Below are 24397 nucleotides of genomic sequence, written 5' to 3' on the forward strand. Positions count from 1 at the left end.
TTTCAAAGAACATGAACCTATTAGCTCCTAACGTTACAATGAAAGGTTTTATTGAAGGCAGCACTGAAAACAAGTTTTTTTTCTTTTCCATGTCAAGCACGTACTTTGTCCTATCAGCTCCTAAACTTCCAAACTTCTGAATTTTATCATCGAAGAACTCATAAACCTGTTATGTGATCTGGACTGTAAATAAAATTCATAATTTTAAAAACATGGGAGTAACATAACTTGTTAAAAATGTGGGTGATCAAGTTCAGTAATACAAAAAGTGTTGTAGGATATTAAAACAAATACACATATTTAATAAAGCTTGTGTGACGTAAAACTGCAATTCATTTGGTGTTGAATTAAAAATAAAGGTGCCTAATATTAAACGCAAACAACAGGAATTCTGCAGATGCTGGAAATTCAAGCAACACACATCAAAGTTGCTGGTGAACGCTGCAGGCCAAGCGTTTACCTTGCCGAGGCACAGCGACAACTCGCGGATACCTCCTCTTATTTACCCCTCGATCGTGACCCCACTAAGGAGCACCAGGCCATTGTCTCCCACACCATCACCGACTTTATCCGCTCAGGGGATCTCCCATCCACTGCTACCAACCTTATAGTTCCCACACCCCGCACTTCCCGTTTCTACCTCCTACCCAAGATCCACAAACCTGCCTGTCTTGGCCGACCTATTGTCTCAGCTTGCTCCTGCCCCACCGAACTCATTTCTGCATACCTCAACGCTGTTTTATCACCCCTTGTTCAATCCCTTCCGACCTATGTTCGTGACACTTCTCACGCTCTTAAACTTTTCGATGATTTTAAGTTCCCTGGCCCCCACCGCTTTATTTTCACCATGGATGTCCAGTCCTTATATACTTCCATTCCCCCATCAGGAAGGTCTCAAAGCTCTACGCTTCTTTTTGGATTCCAGACCTAATCAGTTCCCCTCTACCACCACTCTGCTCCGTCTAGCGGAATTAGTCCTTACTCTTAATAATTTCTCCTTTGGCTCTTCCCACTTCCTCCAAACTAAAGGTGTAGCTATGGGCACCCGTATGGGTCCTAGCTATGCCTGCCTTTTTGTTGGGTTTGTGGAACAATCTATGTTCCGTGCCTATTCTGGTATCTGTCCCCCACTTTTCCTTTGCTACATCGATGACTGCATTGGCGCTGCTTCCTGCACGCATGCAGAACTCGTTGACTTTATTAACTTTGCCTCCAACTTTCACCCTGCCCTCAAGTTTACCTGGTCCATTTCCGACACCTCCCTCCCCTTTCTAGATCTTTCTGTCTCTGTCTCTGGAGACAGCTTATCCACTGATGTCTACTATAAGCCTACTGACTCTCACAGCTATCTGGACTATTCCTCTTCTCACCCTGTCTCTTGCAAAAACACCATCCCCTTCTCGCAATTCCTCCGTCTCCGCCGCATCTGCTCTCAGGATGAGGCTTTTCATTCTAGGACGTGGGAGATGTCTTCCTTTTTTAAAGAAAGGGGCTTATCTTCCTCCTCTATCAACTCTGCTCTTAAACGCATCTCCCCCGTTTCACGTACATCTGCTCTCACTCCATCCTTCCACCACCCCACTAGGAATAGGGTTCCCCTGGTCCTCACCTACCACCCCATCAGCCTCCGGGTCCAACATATTATTCTCCGTAACTTCCGCCACCTCCAACGGGATCCCACCACTAAGCACATCTTTCCCTCCCCCCCTCTCTCTGCATTCCGCAGGGATCGCTCCCTACACAACTCCCTTGTCCATTCGTCCCCCCCATCCCTCCCCACTGATCTCCCTCCTGGCACTTATCCGTGTAAGCGGAACAAGTGCTACACATGCCCTTACACTTCCTCCCTTACCACCATTCAGGGCCCCAAACAGTCCTTCCAGGTGAGGCAACACTTCACCTGTGAGTCAACTGGGGTGATATACTGCGTCCGGTGCTCCCGATGTGGCCTTTTATATATTGGCGAGACCCGACGCAGACTGGGAGACCGCTTTGCTGAACATCTACGCTCTGTCCGCCAGAGAAAGCAGGATCTCCCAGTGGCCACACTTTTCAATTCCACATCCCATTCCCATTCTGACATGTCTATCCACGGCCTCCTCTACTGTAAAGATGAAGCCACACTCAGGTTGGAGGAACAACACCTTATATTCCGTCTGGGTAGCCTCCAACCTGATGTCATGAACATCGACTTCTCTAACTTCCGCTAAGGCCCCACCTCCCCCTCGTACCCCATCTGTTACTCATTTTTATGCACACATTCTTTCTCTCACTCTCCTTTTTCTCCCTCTGCCCCTCTGAATATACCTCTTGCCCATCCTCTGGGTCCCCCCCCCACTTGTCTTTCTTCCCGGACCTCCTGTCCCATGATCCTCTCGTATCCCCTTTTGCCTATCACCTGTCCAGCTCTTGGCTCTATCCCTCCCCCTCCTGTCTTCTCCTATCATTTTGGATCTCCCCCTCCCCCTCCAACTTTCAAATCCCTTACTCACTCTTCCTTCAGTTAGTCCTGACGAAGGGTCTCGGCCTGAAACGTCGACTGCACCTCTTCCTACAGATGCTGCTTGGCCTGCTGCGTTCACCAGCAACTTTGATGTGTGGTGCCTAATATTATTTGCTCTGCATTCTTTTAAATAAGAGGGAAGGAAATGTGACATAGTGCAATTGACCACCTTTATGCCTTCAGCCCCTTTTGGTACATGAAAGTTATGCATTCTATAAATGAAATATAAGGAGCAAGCTCCAAGCCTTATTATTCTAGTCTAAAGTAAAATGTGATCTGATATTCTTATTAAAAATATGGGGAAATGCAGTTTGTAATAATCAGTCACATCTCAAATTTACTAAGTCAATATTGAACATAAAAAGCAGGATTTTAAAAAACTACAGACGCATTAAATCTGAAATAAAAACAGAAATGTGAAAATATTCAAACTCTTTGGATAGGTACATGCATTGCAAAATATTATAAGGATATGGGACAAACCGGGGCAATTGGGAATAGTTTACATGGGAATCTTGGTTGGGATGGACTAGATGGGCCAAAAGGCCTATTTGTACTATACTTCTACCACCTGTGAAGCAAAAAAGCACAAGTTCATTGTTAACCTCTCTAAAGCACTGAGCACGTTTATGCCCTCAGCCCATCTTAGTACACAAAAGGTTGGGTGAGGCTACAACCAGAGGTCATAGGTTAAGGGTAAAAGGTGAAAATTTTTTTAGAGGATCCTGGGGGGAATCTTCTTCACATAGAGGGTCATGAGAGTGTGGAACAATGTGCCCGCACAAGTGGTGCATGCAAGCTTGATTTCAATGTTTAAAAGAAGTTTGGATTAGTACTTGGATGGTATGGATGGTTATGATCCGGGTTCAGGTCAATGAAAGTAGGTAGTTTAAATGGTTCAGCACAGTCCAGATGTGCTGAAGGGCATCTTTCTATGCTGTAATTTTCTATGACTCTAGTTATGCATTCTGTTACTGACAAGAAATAAATGGAGTAAGATCCAAATCTTATTATCCTAATCTATGTTGTGTTGGTCATTGTTAGCTTAGGTATTAGTATGAATGTTTAAGGTAGGAAATGGAACTATCTTTTGGTCTCCTGGTATAATTGCACTGCCATTGTTTTAAAATATGCTTGAATAGGCATCAGATGAAAATTAAGTGTGGATATTATTGTGATTTTTTTTATAACATGTGCAAGATGATCTCTACAGTGACATGCTAGTAGACAACCATTGAATGTTACCATTGCATGAGACATTGCATTGATAATGGGGGAGCAACGTTTGAGGGGACCTGCAGCAATGCAGGAATATAGAAGCTAAAAGAGAGAAAATGTTCTGGAAAACTCTCACCTATTCCAATTAATTTCACAGATGGTCGTTTGGAGTATTGATGTGGGAAATTTTTACATTGGGCGGATCTCCATATCCAGGTATTCCAGTTGAAGAACTTTTTAAGCTTCTGAAGGAAGGTCACAGGATGGACAAACCAGCTAATTGTACAAATGACCTGTAAGTTTCACAGCTTAAATATAGAACCATGAAAAGTGATGTATTTGCATGACCACAAATTGTAAACTGTACACTGTCATTCCCTTTACCAATGAGTGAACCTGTGATTGTTACTTTTAAGATACTGTTCTCAGTTAAGTAGTATTTTGATTTTTAGTTGCTGCTTATCTAGCCACACCTAATACTGAATTGAGATTAGTCATTATGGATATGGCCAATCTCCCCCATGAGTCACACAGTACTTGCCAGGGAGAAACAGTCCTTGTTTCTTCATGCAGTTAACATACCAAAAAGCTGAGAACATTTTGGAAAATGCTCCAAGGTCTTACTGATCTTTGTTTTTTGTGGTAGGCAATAATGCAATTAAATGTTAAACAATGACTTTGCTGTTTCATTATTAAATTAATTTTGGTCCATATTAATGTTGCACTTTAGAAGTGAGATTGCCTGAAAAATACAAAGAAATTGAGGGAATTACTGAGAATAAGATTTTGGGACTGTCTATTCTTCAGGCTACCTGTCAATAATACATTAATCTTAAAACTATCTTGGGCATTAAAATATAGGTTAAAAGTCTCAGAACTGTGGATATTTGTGATCTCTGAAAACCTTTGATAAATTCGAACTGAAAAGGAAATCGTCACTAATCTTACTATGCTTTGTGGGTCCCACCATGTTCCACTTTGTGTCCCCACAAAATCATTTGGAGTCTTACCCAAACAGAAGCCCTGGATGGACTAAGAGATCCGCCACCTGCAGAGGGCCAGATCATTGGTGTTCAGGTCTGGTGTAAAGCACAGGAGATCCACGTACAGCCTCTGGAAAGCTACTTCACATGTGAAGTGGCAATACCAGACCAAATTGGAATCACCAAAGGATGCTCGATAGCTGTGGCAGGGTTTGAATGCTGTCACCTACTCCCAATTGAGATCAGTGCCTTTTATAATCACTTTGACCAGCAAAACAGGAAGGCACCTTCACGACCTCCCACAGACCCCAACAACCCTGTGGTTTCACTCTCTGAAACTGACATGAGAGCATCCTTCAGGAGAGCAAACCCTTAGAAAGCATCTGGCCCAGACAGGGTGCCTGACTGACGACTGAAGACCTGTGCTGTTCAGTTGGCCGGAGTGTTCATCCATACCTTTAAACTCTCGCTTCAGCAGTCTGAGGTACCCACCTGCTTTAAGCAGGCTTCAATTACACCAGTACCCAAGAAGAACATAGTAGCCTGGCTCAATGACTATCATCCAGTAGCACTTAACATTCACTGCGATGAAGTGCTTTGAGAGGTTGTTGATGAAACATATCAACTCCTACTTGAAGAGCAACTTGGATGTGCTCCAGTTTGTGCACCATTACAACAGGTCTACTGTAGGTGCCATTTCATTGGCTCTTCGCTCAACCCTGGAACATCAGAGACAATGAAGATGCATAGGGTGCTCTTCATTGACTACAATTCAATTCTGCATTCAATGCCATCATCCTCTCAAAACTGATCAATAAGCTCCAAGACCTTGGTCTCAATACCTCCCTGTGCAACTGGATCCTCGATTTCCTCACTTGCAGACCTCAGTCAGTTCGGATTGGCAGCAGCATCTCCTCTGCACTCATCATCAGCACTGGTGCACCACAAGGCTGTGTACTTAGCTCCCTGCTCTACTCTTTTTATGCTTATGACTGTGAGGCCAAGCACAGCTCCAATGCTATATTTAGGTATGGTGGTGTGGGCCGAATCAAAGGTGGTGATGCATCAGCATATAGGAAGGAGATTGAAAATCTGGCTGAGTGATGCCACAAAAACAGCCTCTTACCCAATGTCGCCAAGACCAAGGAGATGATTATTGACTTATTGGAGGAAACCAGAGGCCCATGAGCCAGTCCTCATTAGGGTATCAGAAGTGAAGAGGGTCAAATTCTGTGGCATTATCAATTGAGAGAGTTTGTCCTGGGCCCAGCACACGTTTAACATCTACTGCTGGCCTCTACTTTCTTAAAGTCCACTTTGTTGTGTGCAGTTTTTCATTGATTCTGTGGTGTTTCTTTGTATTTACTATGAATGCCCGCAAGAAAATGAATCTCAGGGTTGGATATGGTATGTACTCTGATAATAAACTTACTTTGAAATTTGAACTTTAACTGAGCTCTGATAATATGTGGCCTCAGTGTAGAAAGTTACCAAACAACACAGAGAAAACTTTTACTGTTTGTATTACAATCTGCTCCAACCTAACTGCAAACTGGAATGACTTTAAGAAAAATCCATCTTTGTGCTACAGGTACATGATGATGCGTGATTGCTGGCATGCAATCCCTTCACAGCGACCAACTTTTAAACAATTGGTTGAAGATTTGGACCGAATTCTCGGTTTAACATCCAATGCGGTAAGTTAACTGTACTTGATTAAAGGATGTACTCCGTACGTATTTTACACAGTCTAATGTCCTTCTATGTCTTTATTTCGTAAGAATGACCATAAGTGACGTGATCATAAAATATTTTGAATTAATGCAGTGTAGACTGTTACATTAATTATAATCTTGATTGTTTTTAAGAAACATATTTTTGCTGTTCCAACTAATTAGCACTAACAATTCCAAATCCTTTCAGGAAAAAAGATCAAAGAGCAATAAGCAGAGATGATTTCCTGCTGACGGTCACAATGCACAGTGGTTATAGTCTGTTCCAGATCGATGAAAGGGTTTATATGACATTTGGCAACTCAGTGCTGGCACAAGCTAGAGAAAACTCATTGTTTGTTGTTAATGAAACGTACAGAATCTTCCAGTCTTTATCATTATCAGAACTTCTTAAATAAACACAAGTCCATGCTAATTACAAAATTAACTAGTCTTCAGGCTCTAAAGTTAATGATCATTTTAGTATTACAAAGTTACCCTTGAGCAAACAATGCTTTTAGTATTCACCAGGAGTTTGAGATATTATTGTACTCATCAGCCAGTCACTACTTGCATGCTAAGAATAGTTCAGACTTCGAATGGATTTTGCCAGCACCTGTTATGAGGGTTTATGGTTAAAGTATAACTTATTGAAATTTAAAGCAAGCATATCAGGTTGGAGAATCTAAATGAACATGTACTGGAAGTTAATTTTTCTATCTTGTTTTCATGTAATGTATTACTACAGCTTGAAGTATTTTGAATTTGAGCAGATAACATCTCCATATTGCACTTTTGATACCTCAGAACTTTATTTCAAAATAAAACTGAAGCGGTCAAATACATCTGCTTAATAGACTCAAACACAAGGAAATCTGCAGATGCTGGAATTTCAAGCAACACACACAAAAGTTGCTGGTGAGCACAGCAGGCCAGGCAGCATCTCTAGGAAGAGGTACAGTTGATGTTTCAGGCCGAGACCCTTCGTCAGGACTAACTGAAAGAAGAGCTAGTAAGAGATTTGAAAGTGGGAGGGGGAATGGGAGATCCAAAATGATAGGAGAAGACAGGATGGGGAGGGAAGGAATCCCTTTTGCCAATCACCTGTCCAGCTCTTGGCTCCATCCCTCTCCCTCCTGTCTTCTCCTTTCATTTTGGATCTCCCCCTCCCCCTCCCCCTCCCACTTTCAAACCTCTTACTAGCTCTTCTTTCAGTTAGTCCTGACGAAGGGTCTCGGCCCGAAACGTCGACTGTACCTCTTCCTAGAGATGCTGCCTGGCCTGCTGTGTTCACCAGCAACTTTTGTGTGTGTTGCTTAATAGACTGCTTTTTCTCATTATTTTAACATACTTATTTTCAGTTAGAGTTATAGATTTAATGTAACAGTCATGTTAGTTATTAATGCTACTGTGCCTTTTGTAAACATTTATTTGTCTTGGTTTAACATAATTAATCTATAATTTTGTATAATTTTTGCTAATTTGTGTTTTCCTTGTGAATGCTGCATCTCTAATGCTACGTACCGCTACTATGATGTTGCTAGAAGTAAAGTTTTCATTGCACCCATACATTAAAGTACTTGTGCATATTACAATAAACTTTGACCTTGACTTGTAGTATGTTAACAAGAATATGAATGGTGAAAGTAGCAATACTAAATAACTGCCCTTTTCTGTTGGCAGGAATATTTGGATCTTTCTGCACCATTAGAACAGTATTCACCCAGTTATCCTGGAACTAGAAGTTCCTGCTCATCAGGAGATGACTCTGTGTTCTCTGACCCCATGCCCAGCGATCCGTGTCTTTCAAAATGTCAACCACATATGAATGGTACCATTACGACATGAATGAAAAAACCATTTCTTACAAAACTAACATTTAAACATCGTCTTCCCTGTTTTACTTATCTTCAAGCAACTTGGGCACCAGAATAGAGTGTTGGTTGGATATGGTTATAATGAAAACGAGGATTGTAGTAGGCTGTTCTAGAAGAAATGTTCTGCTATATATGGTATATTTTGTTGAAATGGAGACAAGATAAGTATTACCAGCAAAATTTCATTTTTGGTGACCTGGCCAATTTATGTTCCATCAAAAGCTGTCTCGTTGGACTTTGGGCAAGGCTTGAAGTTGGAAGTTCTGCCTAGATTGTTAATTTTGTAATATTGGAAAAGTTATCCAGCATGAAACTTCAGTCTGCTGGCTATATTTGTAAATATATCCAAATATGTATAAATATATTTTATATATATATTATTATATATATATTTACAGTGAACTATTTTTTGTATGGATAAAAAGGTGATTCTATTGCAACCAGAAAATGAAAGCAACTTTTGTTAAATAACTAAATGCGCTTGAAAACTGTTTCTGCAGCAATTCCTAGCACTTCTGTTATGCAACATTTTCAAGACACTAAGTTATTCTTTTCAGGGAATAATTTATTTAACTGGTGTTTATAAACAATTAAAACAATTAATCTTCAAATTTCTTGTATTATGTGCAACTTTTGCTAGATGGAAAATGGATTGAATTCTAAAACATGATGGAATGGGTGTTATAAGAACCTTGTCTACATAGCAGAGTTTGTCCAGAAAACTAGCTTTGATATAAAGCAGCAAAAAGAGTTTCACTTAAGGTTTTGCACAGAGAGAATGTGTCATACTGATTGTTCCTTCCGAATCTGGCCATCTACTGCAATTCAGTGTTTGCTGATGGGCAAATTGCAGCGATCCATGAAGAAAATTATCTACAATGGTATAATTTGGGATCCAAAGGTTTTGATTTTCCTCAGCTGTGATAAGGAGGGGTAGAGGGGAGGAAAGTTGGCGGTGTGGGGTATAGGTGGTGGAGATAGGGCCAGAATGACTGACTGCCGCATCTTTTCTGGAGCATGATTTAATCTTTTCATCAGCCTTTTCGTTATCTACTCTCATAATATTAAGTGGGATTTACAGGGTACAGGGCAGGGTGGTAGGTGTGAGTTGAGGAATTGGCTGGTGAAGATTTGAACAGCTCAGATTTCACGCTCACTTTTACATCCAAGTTTCTCCTCCTTCCCTATGGATCTTAGAGATTGATGGCAAACTGCCAAAATTCTTCATTGGAAGAGGAGAGCCCAGTACAACATGGCTCAGATTCCATTCCTGTTCCAAAGACTTAATTAATATCTTCCTTTTATCCCGGGTATTCTGTTCTTGATATGCCCCCATGGCCAGCTGCAGCGCGGTCGGGATTCTGCTGTCAGACTTCAGTCCTCTGTGGGCAATGGATCTGGCCAGAGTCAGTGCTACATTAGAAGGGACTATGATGGTCCCTTCTAATAAATGGGTTAAGGGTTATGAACGACCTAAAAGTTATTCAGTTCCACACATTGAATAAGATAAATTCTGCAAAGTTTCATGTGTTACTCAATCAATTGCAAGTTATATCATAGAAATATGTAAACTTGATACAAATTATTACCATTTCCCATACTTAAAGTGAAAATTATTGTAACTTAATCGTGCAAAAATACCTTCTCTAGATATAGGTAATATGACTTTCACCATTCCGTTTCCCAAAATATAGAATGTTAATTGAATGTTAATTGGTTTTGAAGATGTGATACTAGTGTGCTCAAGCTGTGTGAACAGAAGAATTTAACTATTTGTTAACTGAAACAGTGCTTAAAGCTTCATCTGAAACTCTGCCAAGTACGAAATTCAGTGGCTGCTGTGCATAAGTGTTGTTGTAAACTTAAAAATTGGCAAATATTTTGAACAGGTGAGAATAGTTTCTAAAGCTGATATTGCTTTGGCATTATTTTGCGGTAAATTTAATCTCTTGTGTTTAAATGTGATTGAGCTCTGGTTAGCCAATTATCATTATACTGTGTTTCCAGGGAATAAGGTGCACAATATATACATGAATGTTAAGGGACCATTTCAGTGCCCTAAACAAATCACTTTATTTTCAGTATTATAATTTCCTATTCACTGATTATATTGTGTCAGGAGTGTGTTTTCGTTTTATTACCTCCAACAGTGAGTTTTTCTGCCAAAGCCAAAATGACCAGTGAAGTGGGGATATCTTTACAGATCTTCACAATATTATATAGAACACAGCTCAGAAGGCCAAACATAACTTTCTCTGTACTAGTGCTGAATTTGCAGCCTATCCTAGCTGAAACTCCAACATAACAGGGAGGGGTATGGTCAATGTTTAGGTAGGAGGGATTAGTGTCTGGGTGTTTTTGATTTGCTTTTTAGCTGGTTTGGCACAGCATCCTATGCTGTACTGTTCTAATATCAAAAATTTTACATTTCTGATCTTGCTATCTTGTAGCAAAATGACATCATCCTGAAATGAGAGTAGTTGATAACTATGGGAAGCAATGAAAGACCAGATTTCTGAAGTTGGAAAGTTAAGATCCAGAACAAACCTCATCCATTGGATCTGTCAGACTAGTGCTTCAGAAAATACATTTATTCCTTTCTGGCTTTGAAATTGATCTGAAGTCAGTGGTGTTGGATTTTTTCATGCATAGTGTAGCTTGTTCAGTTTCCTTTTTATTTGCTTTTAAACACCTTCTATAGTATGTCACTGGTGGGCCAGAGTTGCTGTCAACCTGTTTCAAAATCAATAATTTAAAAGTGCACTTTAGCAAAGAAAACCAAACAGCTTCCAAAAATTAGATTACCAAAATGATAGGTGTGGTCACTTAGATTGAATGTGAGCTGGTCAAGAAAATATCCAGCATGTTTGGCAATAAAAGCACACTACAGAAATGTAACCAACTTACAGTGATGAATACTAACTTGTATGTCTTTTAAAATTTAATGTAAGAATGGAATAGGAAAGAGAAGCACACACTGAGGTTTATTTGTCCAATTTAACATAAGTGAAGTAATTAGGTGTTGTATTATATTGTGATGGCAGGAAAACTAGCAAGACCAATATTTAGTATAGCTGCTTTGCTTTGGTGAGAAGGTGCTTAATTCATTCTTATCTACATTCCACTACTTTGTATATTTGTATAAGGCAAATGTCATCCTCTGTGTCATAAAGTTGAAATTTGTGCATGAATTTCATAACACAATATACAACTAATTTATTAATTTTTTACAAAAGAAGTTCTATTTTGTTGTTACAGTTTTCAGATACCTAAGAGCCTAGTTAAGGCTATAAATGATTTGTTTATATGAAAGATTTGCTTATATATTATTCTTAAATACTGCTGGACACATTATTAAGCAAAAGAAAATGTAACCAAAACTTAGTTTAATTTTCCTTTAAATGTCAAAGGAATTCCCTTTTAATTTAAATGTTAATATTTCCCTGACATGTCTTGTAAAGTTGTTGATGCTGATTATTTGAGAGGCAATAAAATATTCCAAGCCCACCATAAAATGTCCGCTTCTGCATGAATCCTATGCTGCCACCTGTAGAAACAATAAATTGAAGCCTTAGCTATCAGTCATGCAGCCATTGAGTTATGTTTTGAAATGGGTAATTGCTTAGGAATATAAATAATACCTTTGTTTGAGTCTGGGTGTTAACCTCACTTTATTGTACTCTGAAAGATTAGTATTGTTGAACACAAAGCAAATTTTGATCAAGTACAGGAACATGTATGACTCTCCAGGTATATTTATAATGTGGTCAAGACTAGTAGTGGCAGCAGATACATCAAAATGTTCAGGGTGATACACTGCAGTAAAATAAAGACACAAGTCAGCACAACAAAAATATTATAAACACTTTTTATTATGTAGCATCTTTAAGATAACACTATTTATCTTGTTGCATTCGAGAGTTTCAACTGCACACAATATAATTCATACTGTGGGCGGCACGGTAATGGTTAGCACAATGCTTTACAGGACCAGTGACCCGGGTTCATTTCTCGCCGCTGCTTGTAAGGAGTTTGGGTTTCCTCTAAGCTCCGGTTTCCTCCCAAAGACACACAGGTTGGTAGGTTAATTGGGTGTTGTAAATTGGTAAATTATCTCATAATTAGGCTAGGATTAAGTTCAGGGGATTGCTGGGCGGTGAGGCTCAAAAGGGCTGGAAGGGTCTATTTCAGGCTGTATCCCAATGGTTGCTGTTTGATGGGCCCATTAGTAAATCTGACACAAGTATGGGTACACATTGCCCGAAGTATTAAATGTAATGCACCATCCAACAAGAGCAATGCTGGAATGAATCAAAATTCCTAGCTTATCAAAGCTATCGATTCAGGGTATCAAACAAACTACAGAGGAGCCATTCTCTAATTGGTTAATTATGAAACAGCAGAGTTCCTATTTTTTTCCTTTCTCCTTGACCTATGGCTTTCTAGCAATCAATGCGTAATATTCTAGAATTATTGATACCTGTATATTGGACAAATGGCTTGTTTCCATTACTGTGATTTTAGAAGTTGTCCTATGGTACCTAAGAGAAGAGCTAGTCTTAATGCTCCGGCTGAAACTCTGTAAAATGACATCATTGATACCAGTAAAGGTAAGTAGCAATTAGTACAACACTATTACAGTTTGGGGCATTCCAGAGTTTGGAGTTCAATTCCAGCACTGTCTGTCAGGAATTAGTACATTCTCCCCTTGAGTATATGGGTTTCCTCTGCGTGCTCTGGTTTCCTCCCACAGTCTGAAGACGTACTGGTTAGTTGTTGTAAACTGTCCTGTGATTAGGCTAGTGTTAAATAGGTGGGTTGGACTGTGTGGCTCATTGGGCTGGAAAGTCTTGTTCAGCGATATATCTCTAAATAAATAAACATTTTTTAAAAGTTGCAATATTCATATGCTGCATGACCATAACCATTACTACATGATGAAATGCCTGCATACTTTTCAACAAAGTTGGGTGAATTTAGGAATTTAGGCTCTGTGTGGGCATGTGCTTAGTTCAAGACCTTGGTTTAGGAATTTAGATTTCAGTTTAAGTACATGGATGAATTAACCATTGAAAGGTCACTCATCATCAAAAGACAATTTAAAATCTCAAACTTATATTCCAAGTTTTTATTTACACTTTCCAAAGAAGGTCTTTGCAAGTTTGCTGCATTGGAATGTAAAATGCAGTAATACTTAATAATTTACACTGGTAAATGGGGATATTATTTACCAAAATTATTTAAGCAGAAGAAAATAAAGTCATAACCATGTTCATAGATGGAAAAGCTACTCAAAGAATTGTCCTGCAGTATCAAATTAGATAAGTGTCAAGAATTAAAATGCATATCATTTTTTTAGACCTTTTATGAGTGAAAAAATAATTTTTTCCCCTAAGTGAAACAAGATAATGAACAGTTCTAGGTCATTGAGCATTGCTTCCAGTTTTTGATAAAACTCATCTGGATGCAAATTATTTTCATGCCCCTGAAGTGTTTCCATATTGGTGGCACTTGGGTTGAGAGTATGACAGGGCTCTTTGTCTCAGGAGCAGCGTTCACTGGGTACTCCCAGGACAATCTGGGCTTCCCAGCACATTGCTGAAATGGAGCACCTGCCAGACAAGATTATCTTACATCCCTTAGCAGGTCCCCCCAAGAGACAGTGTGCAGTAAATGATATGGGCAAATACTATTCTGAATTCATGCCCTAAGGATTCAAAAATATAGCTACAACATACTATGAGATACCACATAATCGTGTTGTTGGTGTGAATAACTCCAAATGACCACCTGCTATTAACTTGCATTGGATTGCTGACTTGGAAACATCTAACCTAATTTTTCAGATTCCCTGAGGTGGATGTACAATATGTGAGTTAATACTTCCTACACTGCTGTCGGCTTATTCTGCACAGGAAATGTCAGCTCAGCAGAAAGAGAAAGGAATAACTATTCAGGGTGGGATATGCCAGTGATGATGTAGCAACTTGATGCAATGCTGCTGTTTGATAACTTCTGACATTTCTTTGAGAGAATGTAAGGAGCTATTAAACAATATGATCATGACAATAAAAGCACTTCAAAGTCATTTAATAAATCCTTCAGAGGTGCTCACATTCATATTGCATCTATTTTGAACAATTGATATCCTCTGAATGCCAGTGGGACAAATGACAAGATGTGCTGATTTGATGGTGTCAGTACTGTACCTCCGTTTCCATCCTCTTTTCCTGTCTAGCCCTAATCTTTCCTCAAATACATGGAATTATTTCACTTTCTTTCCATGGAAAGAGGGTATTCTGTCACACTCAATATCTCTTCCATCCTCTCCCATGGAACTGATGTCAAAATACATAGAAACATCATCTGTTTTACTGTATGTTCTGAGAGCATAGACTAAATCACAATTTAATGTGGCATCCAAGTAACTTGGGCAAGACTAGCAGCTAATCAAAAACCAGTGTTGAAGAATTGAAAGAGAGAACATTAATCTGCTGCTCTCCCTCTGCACACACCATGGCAAGCCTTTCTTGTCCCACCTTGCCCGAGGGTGAGTTAAGCAGTTTTACTCATAAAGTGCTTAAGTTGCTATCTTGGATACCTCAGTTAGTCCCTTTTGGTCACCATGGGCCTTCCTTGTACAAGCTAATACTTTCAGTGGATCAATATAACGTAATGATGAATACAATGCCAAGCCAGTGTTTCCTTTTCCAAGTGCGCAGAGTGCTTAGTAGAACTGCTACTAACGCTTAAGACAGAATTTTGAACCAGGGAAGGATTTTCCCTTGCATTGGGACCAAATTGCTGTTCTATAGACATTGTGTGGAGTGAGAATGTGAGGAACTGCAACGTTCTTTTCCAAATGGTATTGGGCCATGATATTGGCCCAGGGTACAGTGTACACTACAGGCTTATCCACTTCAGTTGCCAAGCTGTTATCAACTACTTCAGCCCTCTTCTAAGTATCACAGAACTTTTTCATGGTCTATTCCCTTAACCCATAGATGTGGGAGAGTGAACTGATTCTGTATTTATGGAATGAGAAGAACATAAATACAGAGTGGCTGTAATAAATCTCCATCACACCTCAAACAACATACCTGAAGTCTTTTCATCTGTGAACTTGTGGCTGCAGCATCTTTAATAGACACCAGACTGCAGTAAACAAAAGATATTCACAGCAACACACAAAATGCTGGAGGAGCTCTGCATGTCAGGCAGCACCTATGGAAATGAAAGAATAGATGACGTTTTGAACCGAGACCCTTCATCAGGACCGAGAAGGAGAGGGGAAGATGCCAGTCTTTAAGGGAGATAATCTTTTGAACTGCTGCAGTTAGTGTTTTCTCCCTCTTGTGGCTGTCACTCACCGTGTATATTTAAAACATGCAGGCAGCATGTTAATAATTAAACGGTCTTGAAAAAGTCAAGCACTACAGAGCCCCTCACCAGCAGTGCAAATTGCTGACTTTAACAACATGGGTGTTGCAGAACTGGCCTTACAGAATCCGGATTAAAACGATTAACATTGTCATTTTTGGATGTAAATCCATGTAGCTCAAGCTAGTTTATTTTATCGCCAGTAATGTTTTCCAGACCACTCAAACCATCAGAAATGGACTGAAAAACTGTGCCATTTGGGTGTGAGGTATTTGTATTTGGAGGTATTAGACATAAGTCATCTGTAGAATACGTTACAAAGCAGTGATTCTTCTAGTCTGTGATAGATTTCATCTGAATCTTAAATAGTGGCTAAATAATTTCTTTCCTGAAAGAAGGTATTGTCCTAGTTTTGGCTGCTGCTACTCAAGGTTTCCTATCTACTTTGTGGACATACAGAGAGTTTATTGGGATAGCAGTCCCCACCGCCGCCACCACCCCACACGGGCACACACAGACTTGTGGCTTATGAACGCATACTGAGTACCTATAGGAAAAAAAAGTGTTTTCTTTGCCATAAAACATTTTGACGTGCTTTCACACAAAATACAAGGCCTTTAGTACAAATGCACAATAATAACAGCATATAAGAGACTCCTAGGAATACGTAAGCAATGAAATGGCTGTTCAAGCTGGGCCATTCTGAGCTATGAGTTCACCTGGAATTAGTCTGAATGATCTTTCGCCACTCATTTACAGACTTACTGTAATGTCAGTTGTACATTTTTTTTATGTCAGGGTTTATTTAATATACTAAGAAAGAAATGCCCAATTTAGGAGACTATGCAAACCTGAATATATGACTAAAGCTAAAGGAAGGTGTTAAAAAAAAGCAGAATGCAAGACTGTAAGAATTTTGATCTAAATAACCTTGCACTCAGGAACCCCAGTGTTGAAACAATATTTCAACTATTATGGGAAGTTGGATAACTAGAAAAACATTTATTTAAACACTTTACCTTAGAAAACTCTGAATGAACTAGACGGATGCTCCTTCAAGCTTTCTTATTTACTACATTCACCTGGTAAAAATTATTAATTGACATTCACACCCTGCAGTACCAAAGGGAGACTGAAAAATATGAGCACCTGTGGCATCTTACTAAATTATGATTTTTGTTAATGGCATTCAAACTATAAATCTCACATCCTTTTGAATTTTGTCTGAATTTTAATTTTGAATCAAGGACTACTGTATATCATAGCCAAGACTAATCCCCTCCTTAAATGAATCTGAATTGGATCCTTCAAAGAGCAGTTCAGTTTCTCCCAGTCACTCTCAACTCTTTCTCCATTACCACGTTTCAGATCCTGACCACGTGGAGCAGCTCATTGAACTGCAAGGGTGAATGGAATTGAATTAGATCCAGCTACTTCTCAGAAGATTTGGAGATTGGACAGGAGTGTTTAGGAGGTGGGGTGGGGTGGGGTGGGACAAGTGGAGTACTCAGCTTTTAAAAGTCTAGAATATTTCCTGCTTAGATGAAAATTAGACTGGTGGCATTTAGATATATACCAGGGCTTCAGATAACCTCAGTATGAACTGGGAATGAAGACAACATGAAAGTAGTTCCTGGAAGATGCAAATCGAGGACTCTGCAGCCAGCTCTCCAACCTGCAGAAATGCGAAGGATTCAAGAGAGTCTTATAGAAGGGAGAGAGATGACTCATCGGGGAAAAAAAAGCTGTTTATCTATCATGCAACTATAAGACATAGGAGCAGAATTAGGTCATTCAACCTATTGCGTCTTCTCTGCAATTCTATCATGACTGACTACTTTTAACTCCATTCTCCTGTCATCGCCCCATAACCTTTAACTCCCTTACCCCTCAAGAACCTCTGTGTCTGCCTAAAATCACTGAGCTGCTACTGATTTAATGGGAAGCCTATGCAGGTGACTACAATGATATAGGGGTTGGAGAGGGCTTGCTTTCCTTGAAAACAGTCCACATGATTTTCCACAAGTTGAAAATGATAACATTGATTCAATTATTTTCACATAAAATTCCATGACAGCAAATTTTATTTCACATCTCAAGTATTCTGGCAGTGATTTGTGAATCTGTAAGGTCAAATTCCCACAACTCAAACAGCTGCTATGCAGGGGTCACCTATGCACGTAAATTCCCAAACCGCCCACTTGTATTAGATGAGCGACTGACTATCTTTGCAGCCTCACCTGTCAGGTCATGGATGGCTGAAAAGGGTCTTGCTTCAAGCCGATAAGAAATTTTGCAGAGGGTTGGGAACAGGGGTGATAGGACTGAGGACGGGGCAGTTGGTGTACAAGGAGATGCAGTGAGGCAACCATGGCTGACAAGGAAAATGAAAGGCAGCATAAAAGCAAAAGAGAGGGCACATACAGTAAAAATTAGTGGGAAGATAAAGAATTGGGAAGTTTTTAAATACCAACAGAAGACAACTAAAAGCCATAAGGAGAAAAGATGAAATATGAAGGTAAGCTAGACAATAATATAAAAGAGGATGCCAAAAGTTTTTTCAGATATATAATGAGTAAAAGAGAGATGAAAGTGGATATTGTCTACTGGAAAATGATGCTGAAGAGGTAGTAATGGAAGACAAAGAAATGGCAAGTGAACTTAACAAGTACTTTGCATCAGTCTTCACTGTGGAAGACACTAGCAGAATGCCAGATATGGGAGAGTGTAAAGAAGCAGAAGTGAGTATTTTTGCTATTACTAAGGAGAAGATGCTTTGGAAGCTGAAAGGTCTTGGGAAGTTGATAATTCACCTGGACCAGATGATGTACACCCCAGGGTTCTGAAAGAAGTAGCTGAAGAAATTGTGGAAGCATTAGTAATGATCTTTCAAGAATCACTAGATTCTAGAATGATTCCAGAAGACTAGAAAATTGCACAAGTCACTCCAATCTTTAAGAAGGAAGAGAGGCTGATGAAAGAAAATTATAGGCCAGTTAGCCTAAGCTCCGTGGTTGGAAAGATGTCGAAGGCTATTAATAAGAATGAGGTTTTGGAGTATTTGAGGAACATAATAAAGTAGGCCAAGGTCAGCATAGCTTCCTAAAGGGGAAATCTTACTTGACAAATCTGTGGAATTCTTTGAGAAGGTAACAGGTAGGATAGATAAAGGAGAATCAGTAAATGTTGTTTATTTGGATTTTCAGAAGCCCTTTGACAAGGTGCCACACATGAGGCTGCTTAACAAGAGTAAGAGCCCATGGTATTACAGGAAAGGTACTAGAATGGATAGAAGATCGGCTGAGTGGCAGGAGGCAGAGAGTGGGAATAAAGAGGGTTGGCTGCCAGAGACTAGTGGTGTACTGCATGGGTCAGTGTTGGGACCGCTTCTTTACACATTGTATATCAATGATTTGGATGAAGGAATTGATGGCTTTGTGGCCAAGTTTGTAAATGATATGAAGATAGGTTAAAGGGCAGATAGTGTTGAGGAAGCAGGGGGTCTGCTGAAGGACTTAGATTGAGGGAATGGCATGGAATATGGTGTAGAGAAGCACATGATCATGTACTTTGGCAAAAGGAATAAAGGCATGGACTATTTTCTAAATGGGGAGAAAATTCAAAAATCAGAGGTGTAGAGGGACTTCAGAGTCCTTGTGTCGGATTCCCTAAAGGCTAACTTGCAGGTTGAGCCAATGGTAAGGAAGGCACATACAATGTTAACATTCATTTTGAGAGGACTAGAATACAAAAGCAAGGATCTAATGCTGAGGCTTCATAAGGCATTGGTCAGGCCGCACTTGGAATACTGTGAGCAGTTTTGGGGGCATTATCTAAGAAAATACATGCTAACATTTCTGAGGGTCCAGAGGAAGTTCACAAGAATCATCTCAGGAATGAAAGGGTTAACATATGCAGAGCGTTCGGTGGCCCTGGGCTCGTAGTCGCTGGAGTTTAGAGGAATGAGGGGTGATCTCATTACAACCTATCTGATATTGAAATGTTAGAATAAGGTGCATGTGGAGAGAATGTTTCTTACAGTGGAGGAGTCTAAGACCGGAGAGTTCAGCCTCAGAATTGATGAGGAAAAAATTTTTAGCCAGAGGATGGTGAATCTGTGGAATTCATTTCTATGGGCGGCTGTGCAGGTCAAGTCATAGGGTATATTTGAGATGGAGGTTACTAGGCTCTTCATTAATCAGGGCTTAAAAGGTTACAGGGAGAAGGCAGGAGCAAGGGGTTGAGAGGAATGATAAATCAGCCATGATGGAATAGCAGAGCAGACTCACTGGGCTGAATGGCTGAATTCTTTGCCTATGTCTTACAGTCTAAACCATCTGTCAACCTATCCAGTTTCTGCCAGATGGGTAGATTTAAAAGCTCTGAATTTCTTAATTAATGTGGTTCATTTATTCATTTGAATTAAATGAATCATAGTAATTTCTTGAAGCTCAAAACCAACTGGACAATATCCAAGTGCCTGCACATTTTAATATTTTCCTATGATGTATCTGTTACCTCATGTTGGCAAAAAATAGCCTGCTCATTAATGTCCCCTGAGCCCCAGCCCAGGTCTATAGAAAGCAATCTGCAATATTAAGCAAACCTACAGCACATTCAACCATCTGATGGAGAGCGGAAAAATTGTTACTATAAAAGTGCCACCTGACACTGTTTGCCTTGGGCTGAAATGGTCCCCGACTATTGTTGAGGTGAAGGAGAGGGATTTTGAAACAACAGTATGACCTCAACTTTGAGCCATGATTTGAGCAGCATTGGCAAGAGTAGGGTTGGCACAATAAGAATCAACACAGAACGAACATATCTGTTGGAGTTACTAATCACATTCCTATGATATAGCTGAGCATTTACAGTATTGTGCAAAAGTATTGGCACATATGTGTGTGTACACACACACACACACACACACACACACACATATATATATATATATGCAGATAGGGTGCCTAAGACTTTTGCACAGTACTGCATTTGTCAACATGGAGAGCGAGTTTGTAAATCCGATGAGAGCAGACGATGTTGGGAGTGATGAGGGTGGAGTGCCACAGAAGGGATGAGGGACAGGTGGCAGAGGAGGAGTTCGGGGGCGGAGAGAGGTGCGGCGCGAGTGCAGACGCACCCAATCCTAAATCAGCGGGCGAGGTCATTTGATTCCAGACAATTGGTTTTATTGATCATCACAGAATGTCTTTCTGGTGCTTCCCACCCCCTCCCCTCCCTCTTCCCCTTTTGCCTCTCCCCTCTCCCTGTCCCTTTTCCCAATCTCAATCCACAATAGAGACCCAGAATCAAGATCATTTGTTTTTTTTTGCGGCAGCAGTACAGCACAATACATAAAATTACTACAGAACTGTGCAAAATTCTTAGGCGCCCTAGATATATCGGTGCCTAAGACTTCTGCACAGTACAGTATACGCCAAATGCAGCTGTTCATTGGCAACCACATCACCAGCAACCTCACTTGGTCCCTTCACACTGCAGCAGTGATCAAGAAAGAGCATCAGTGTAACACACACAAAATGCTGGGGGATCTCAGCAGGCCGGGCAGACCCTATCGTCCTGCCAAAGGGTCTCGGCTTGAAATGTCGACTGTACTATTTTCCATAGATGCTGCCTGACCAGCTGAGTTTCTTCAGCATTTTGCGTGCGTTGCTTGGATTTCTAGCATCTGCAGATTTTCTCTTGCTTGTAAGAGCATCAGTGTATTTACTTTCTAAGACAACATTGGGAGGTTTCAGCTTTGTCACATGGTATGAGCAGAATTATCTGCAGCTTAATGTGAAAAGACTAAGGAGCTGGTGGTAGACCTGAGGAGAACTAAGGTACCGGTGACCCCTGTTTCCATCCAGGGGGTCAGTGTGGACATGGTGGAGGATTACAAATACCTGGGGATATGAATTGACAATAAACTGGACTGGTCAAAGAACACTGAGGCTGTCTACAAGAAGGGTTAGAGCCGTCTCTATTTCCTGAGGAGACTTGAGGTCCTTTAACATCTGCCGGACGATGCTCAGGACATTCTACGAGTCTGTGGTGGCCAGTGCTATCATGTTTGCTGTTGTGTGCTGGGGCAGCAGGCTGAGGGTAGCAGACACCAACAGAATCAACAAACTCATTCATAAGGCCAGTGATGTTGTGGGGATGGAACTGGACTCTCTCACGGTGGTGTCTGAAAAGAGGATGCTGTCCAAGTTCCATGCCATCTTGGACAATGTCTCCCATCCACTACATAATATACTGGTTGGGCACAGGAGTACATTCAGCCAGAGACTCATTCCACCGAGATGCAACACAGAGTGTCATAGGAAGTCATTCCTGCCTGTGGCCATCAAACTTTACAACTCCTCCCTTGGAGGGTCAGACACCCTGAGCCAATAGGCTGGTCCTGGACTGATTTCCTGGCATAATTTACATATTACTATTTAACTATTTATGGTTTTATTACTATTTACTTATTTATGGTGCAACTGTAACGAAAACCAATTTCCCCTGGGATCAATAAAGTATGACTATGACTATGACTATGTTTATAAGATTCTCTCAAACTTCTACAGATTAGCTGCAGGAAGTATCCCGATGGGTTGCACCTCATCGAGGTACACCAACTGCAGAGATTGACGAACACAGCCCAGTCCATCAGCAAGTTGTCACTTCCTACCATTGGTGCATTGTTTCAGGAAGGCTAATAGTATCGTTAAGGTTGCCATGCCACTGGCTATTCCCCGGGAGAAGGTACAGCAGCTTAACCCAGATGTCTAGGCTTAAAATCAGCTTATTCCCCACCTCTCAGGGTACTGAACTAATTATTCATTGCTTGTGGTGTTCCACATTCTTGTACTCTTAATTCAACCTCTCCCTGTTTGTTATGCTATTTTCACTTTAGTGTCTTTTTGCACAACCTTTGCACTTATCATTGTATTTATTGTTCTACCTTACTATGTTCCCCATTTTAGGGCAGTGCAGTGGAACAGCGGTCAACACAACACTTTTCAGCCCCAGCGATGAGGGTTCAATTCTGCCGTTGTCTGTACGTCCTTCCCGTGACGGTGTGGATTTCCTCTGGGTGCTCTGGTTTCCTCCCACATTCACAAAAAGATGTACGGGTCAGGGTTGACCCACGCAACACATTTCACCGTATGTTTCGATGTTTCAATGTACATGTGACAAGTAAAGTTAATGGTAAAGAGAAAGCTAATCTTACAACCATGCATTGTGTTTATCCTGCGAGCTTCACACAAACAAAGAATTTTGTTGCATCCTGGTGCATATGACAATAAACTGGTTTAATTTGAGATAACAATCATATCGGTTGTCAGGCTATAGACAGGAAGAATCACCAGTGGACAGTAAGTAGTAAGTGTCCATGCAAAAGGTTTCTTCCAGGGAGCAAAAGCAATGAGAATGCTCGAATCTATCATCAGGGACCAGTAACAGGGCACATATACATGCAGAGTGTGCTGGGCCAGAATAAATATGGATTGTTAAAGGTGATTTTCATTTGACAATTTTGCTGGAGTTTTATTACGCTTGGTAAAGGGTACAACAGAAGCTAAGTTTTGCTTTTTAAAAATTAAATATCAAAGTTTAGAATGACTCATGTCATTCTGAAAATATTTTAGAATTGATTGAGGGTTCATTACCAGACCGAGAAACAAATAAGAATAAGGACTGACTGGGTGTAAATGTGCTCTGTGGGAATGAAAACTGTGAGAGGGACCCAAGGGGATTTGGACAGCTAAAGTGAGTGTGAAAAAATGGCAGATGGAAATCAATGCAGAGAAATGTTAGTTTCTTCATCATGGCAGAAAAATCAATAAAGCTGCCTTCTTACAAACCCTGGTGACAGATTGAAAATTCTAGTCTTGTCTGTCACTGTACCAGAATACACAGGAAGATATAAGTTTATGGTTGGCATGTTGGCCTTTATTGTAAATGTATTAGAAGGGGGAGGAGAAGATGGCGCGACGCAGCACGTGTGGCCGTTCCAAATGATATCATATGTGATAACTAGGATGCCGTGCACAATCCTGATTTGATGGAGACAGCCGTGAGAAGCACAGAGGAACACTTGGAGAAACTTCTGAAATGCCCGCTTCGCTGCTGCTACTACTGTGTGATCGAGAATCTCCAGACGGGAAGGCCCCAAATCCTTGGCTTTGCCCATTGCCTGTTGCTGGGGCCGGGGTCGAAGTGCTCGGCAGAGATGGTGCTCGGTGCTCGGTGTCGGAGAGCTGGTCGGAGGCTCGGAGTTTTCAGACGGACTCGGAGTCGGACTGTGGTCGGATGCTTCCTGGATGCTGCATCGGCAAGTCTGCGGCGCTGGAGGTTCACCGTTTGCATAAGATGACGGGACTTTCGAGACTTTGAGACTTTTTACCGTGCCCATGGTCTGTTCTTTATCAAATTACGGTGTTGCTTTGCACTGTTATAATGTTATAATTATGTGGTTTTTGTTAATTTTTCAGTCGGTTTGTCATGTGTTTCTGTGATATCATTCTGGAGAAACATTGTATCATTTCTTAATGCATGCATTACTAAATGACAATAAAAGAGGACTGCATATCCTCATAATCTAATCTAATCTAATATAAAAGTAATGACTGTGGTTATATAACAGTACTGATATGATGCACTGGGTACAGTTTTGGTCTTCTTAATAGAGGAAGAATATTCTTCACTTAGAGGGAGTGCCACAAATGTTCA

The 24397-nt window shown here is 40.5% G+C and overlaps 1 protein-coding gene across 9 annotated transcripts in view; it reads left to right on the forward strand.

Annotated features, from left to right (window-relative positions):
• The window catches only part of LOC134359050 (fibroblast growth factor receptor 2-like), a 191019-nt gene extending 179174 nt beyond the window's left edge, over nucleotides 1–11845 (forward strand). For all 9 annotated transcript variants that reach the window (XM_063071906.1, XM_063071905.1, XM_063071909.1 and 6 more), the window contains 3 exons: nucleotides 3879–4016; nucleotides 6296–6401; nucleotides 8100–11845. In XM_063071906.1, the coding sequence (XP_062927976.1) occupies nucleotides 3879–4016; nucleotides 6296–6401; nucleotides 8100–8264 (409 nt within the window). In that variant the 3' untranslated portion in view covers nucleotides 8265–11845. The remainder of the gene's footprint in view (nucleotides 1–3878; nucleotides 4017–6295; nucleotides 6402–8099) is intronic.
• Nucleotides 11846–24397: the final 12552 nt, after the last annotated feature.

Source organism: Mobula hypostoma, chromosome 19 (genome assembly GCF_963921235.1).
Source record: "Mobula hypostoma chromosome 19, sMobHyp1.1, whole genome shotgun sequence".
NCBI lineage: Eukaryota > Metazoa > Chordata > Chondrichthyes > Myliobatiformes > Myliobatidae > Mobula > Mobula hypostoma.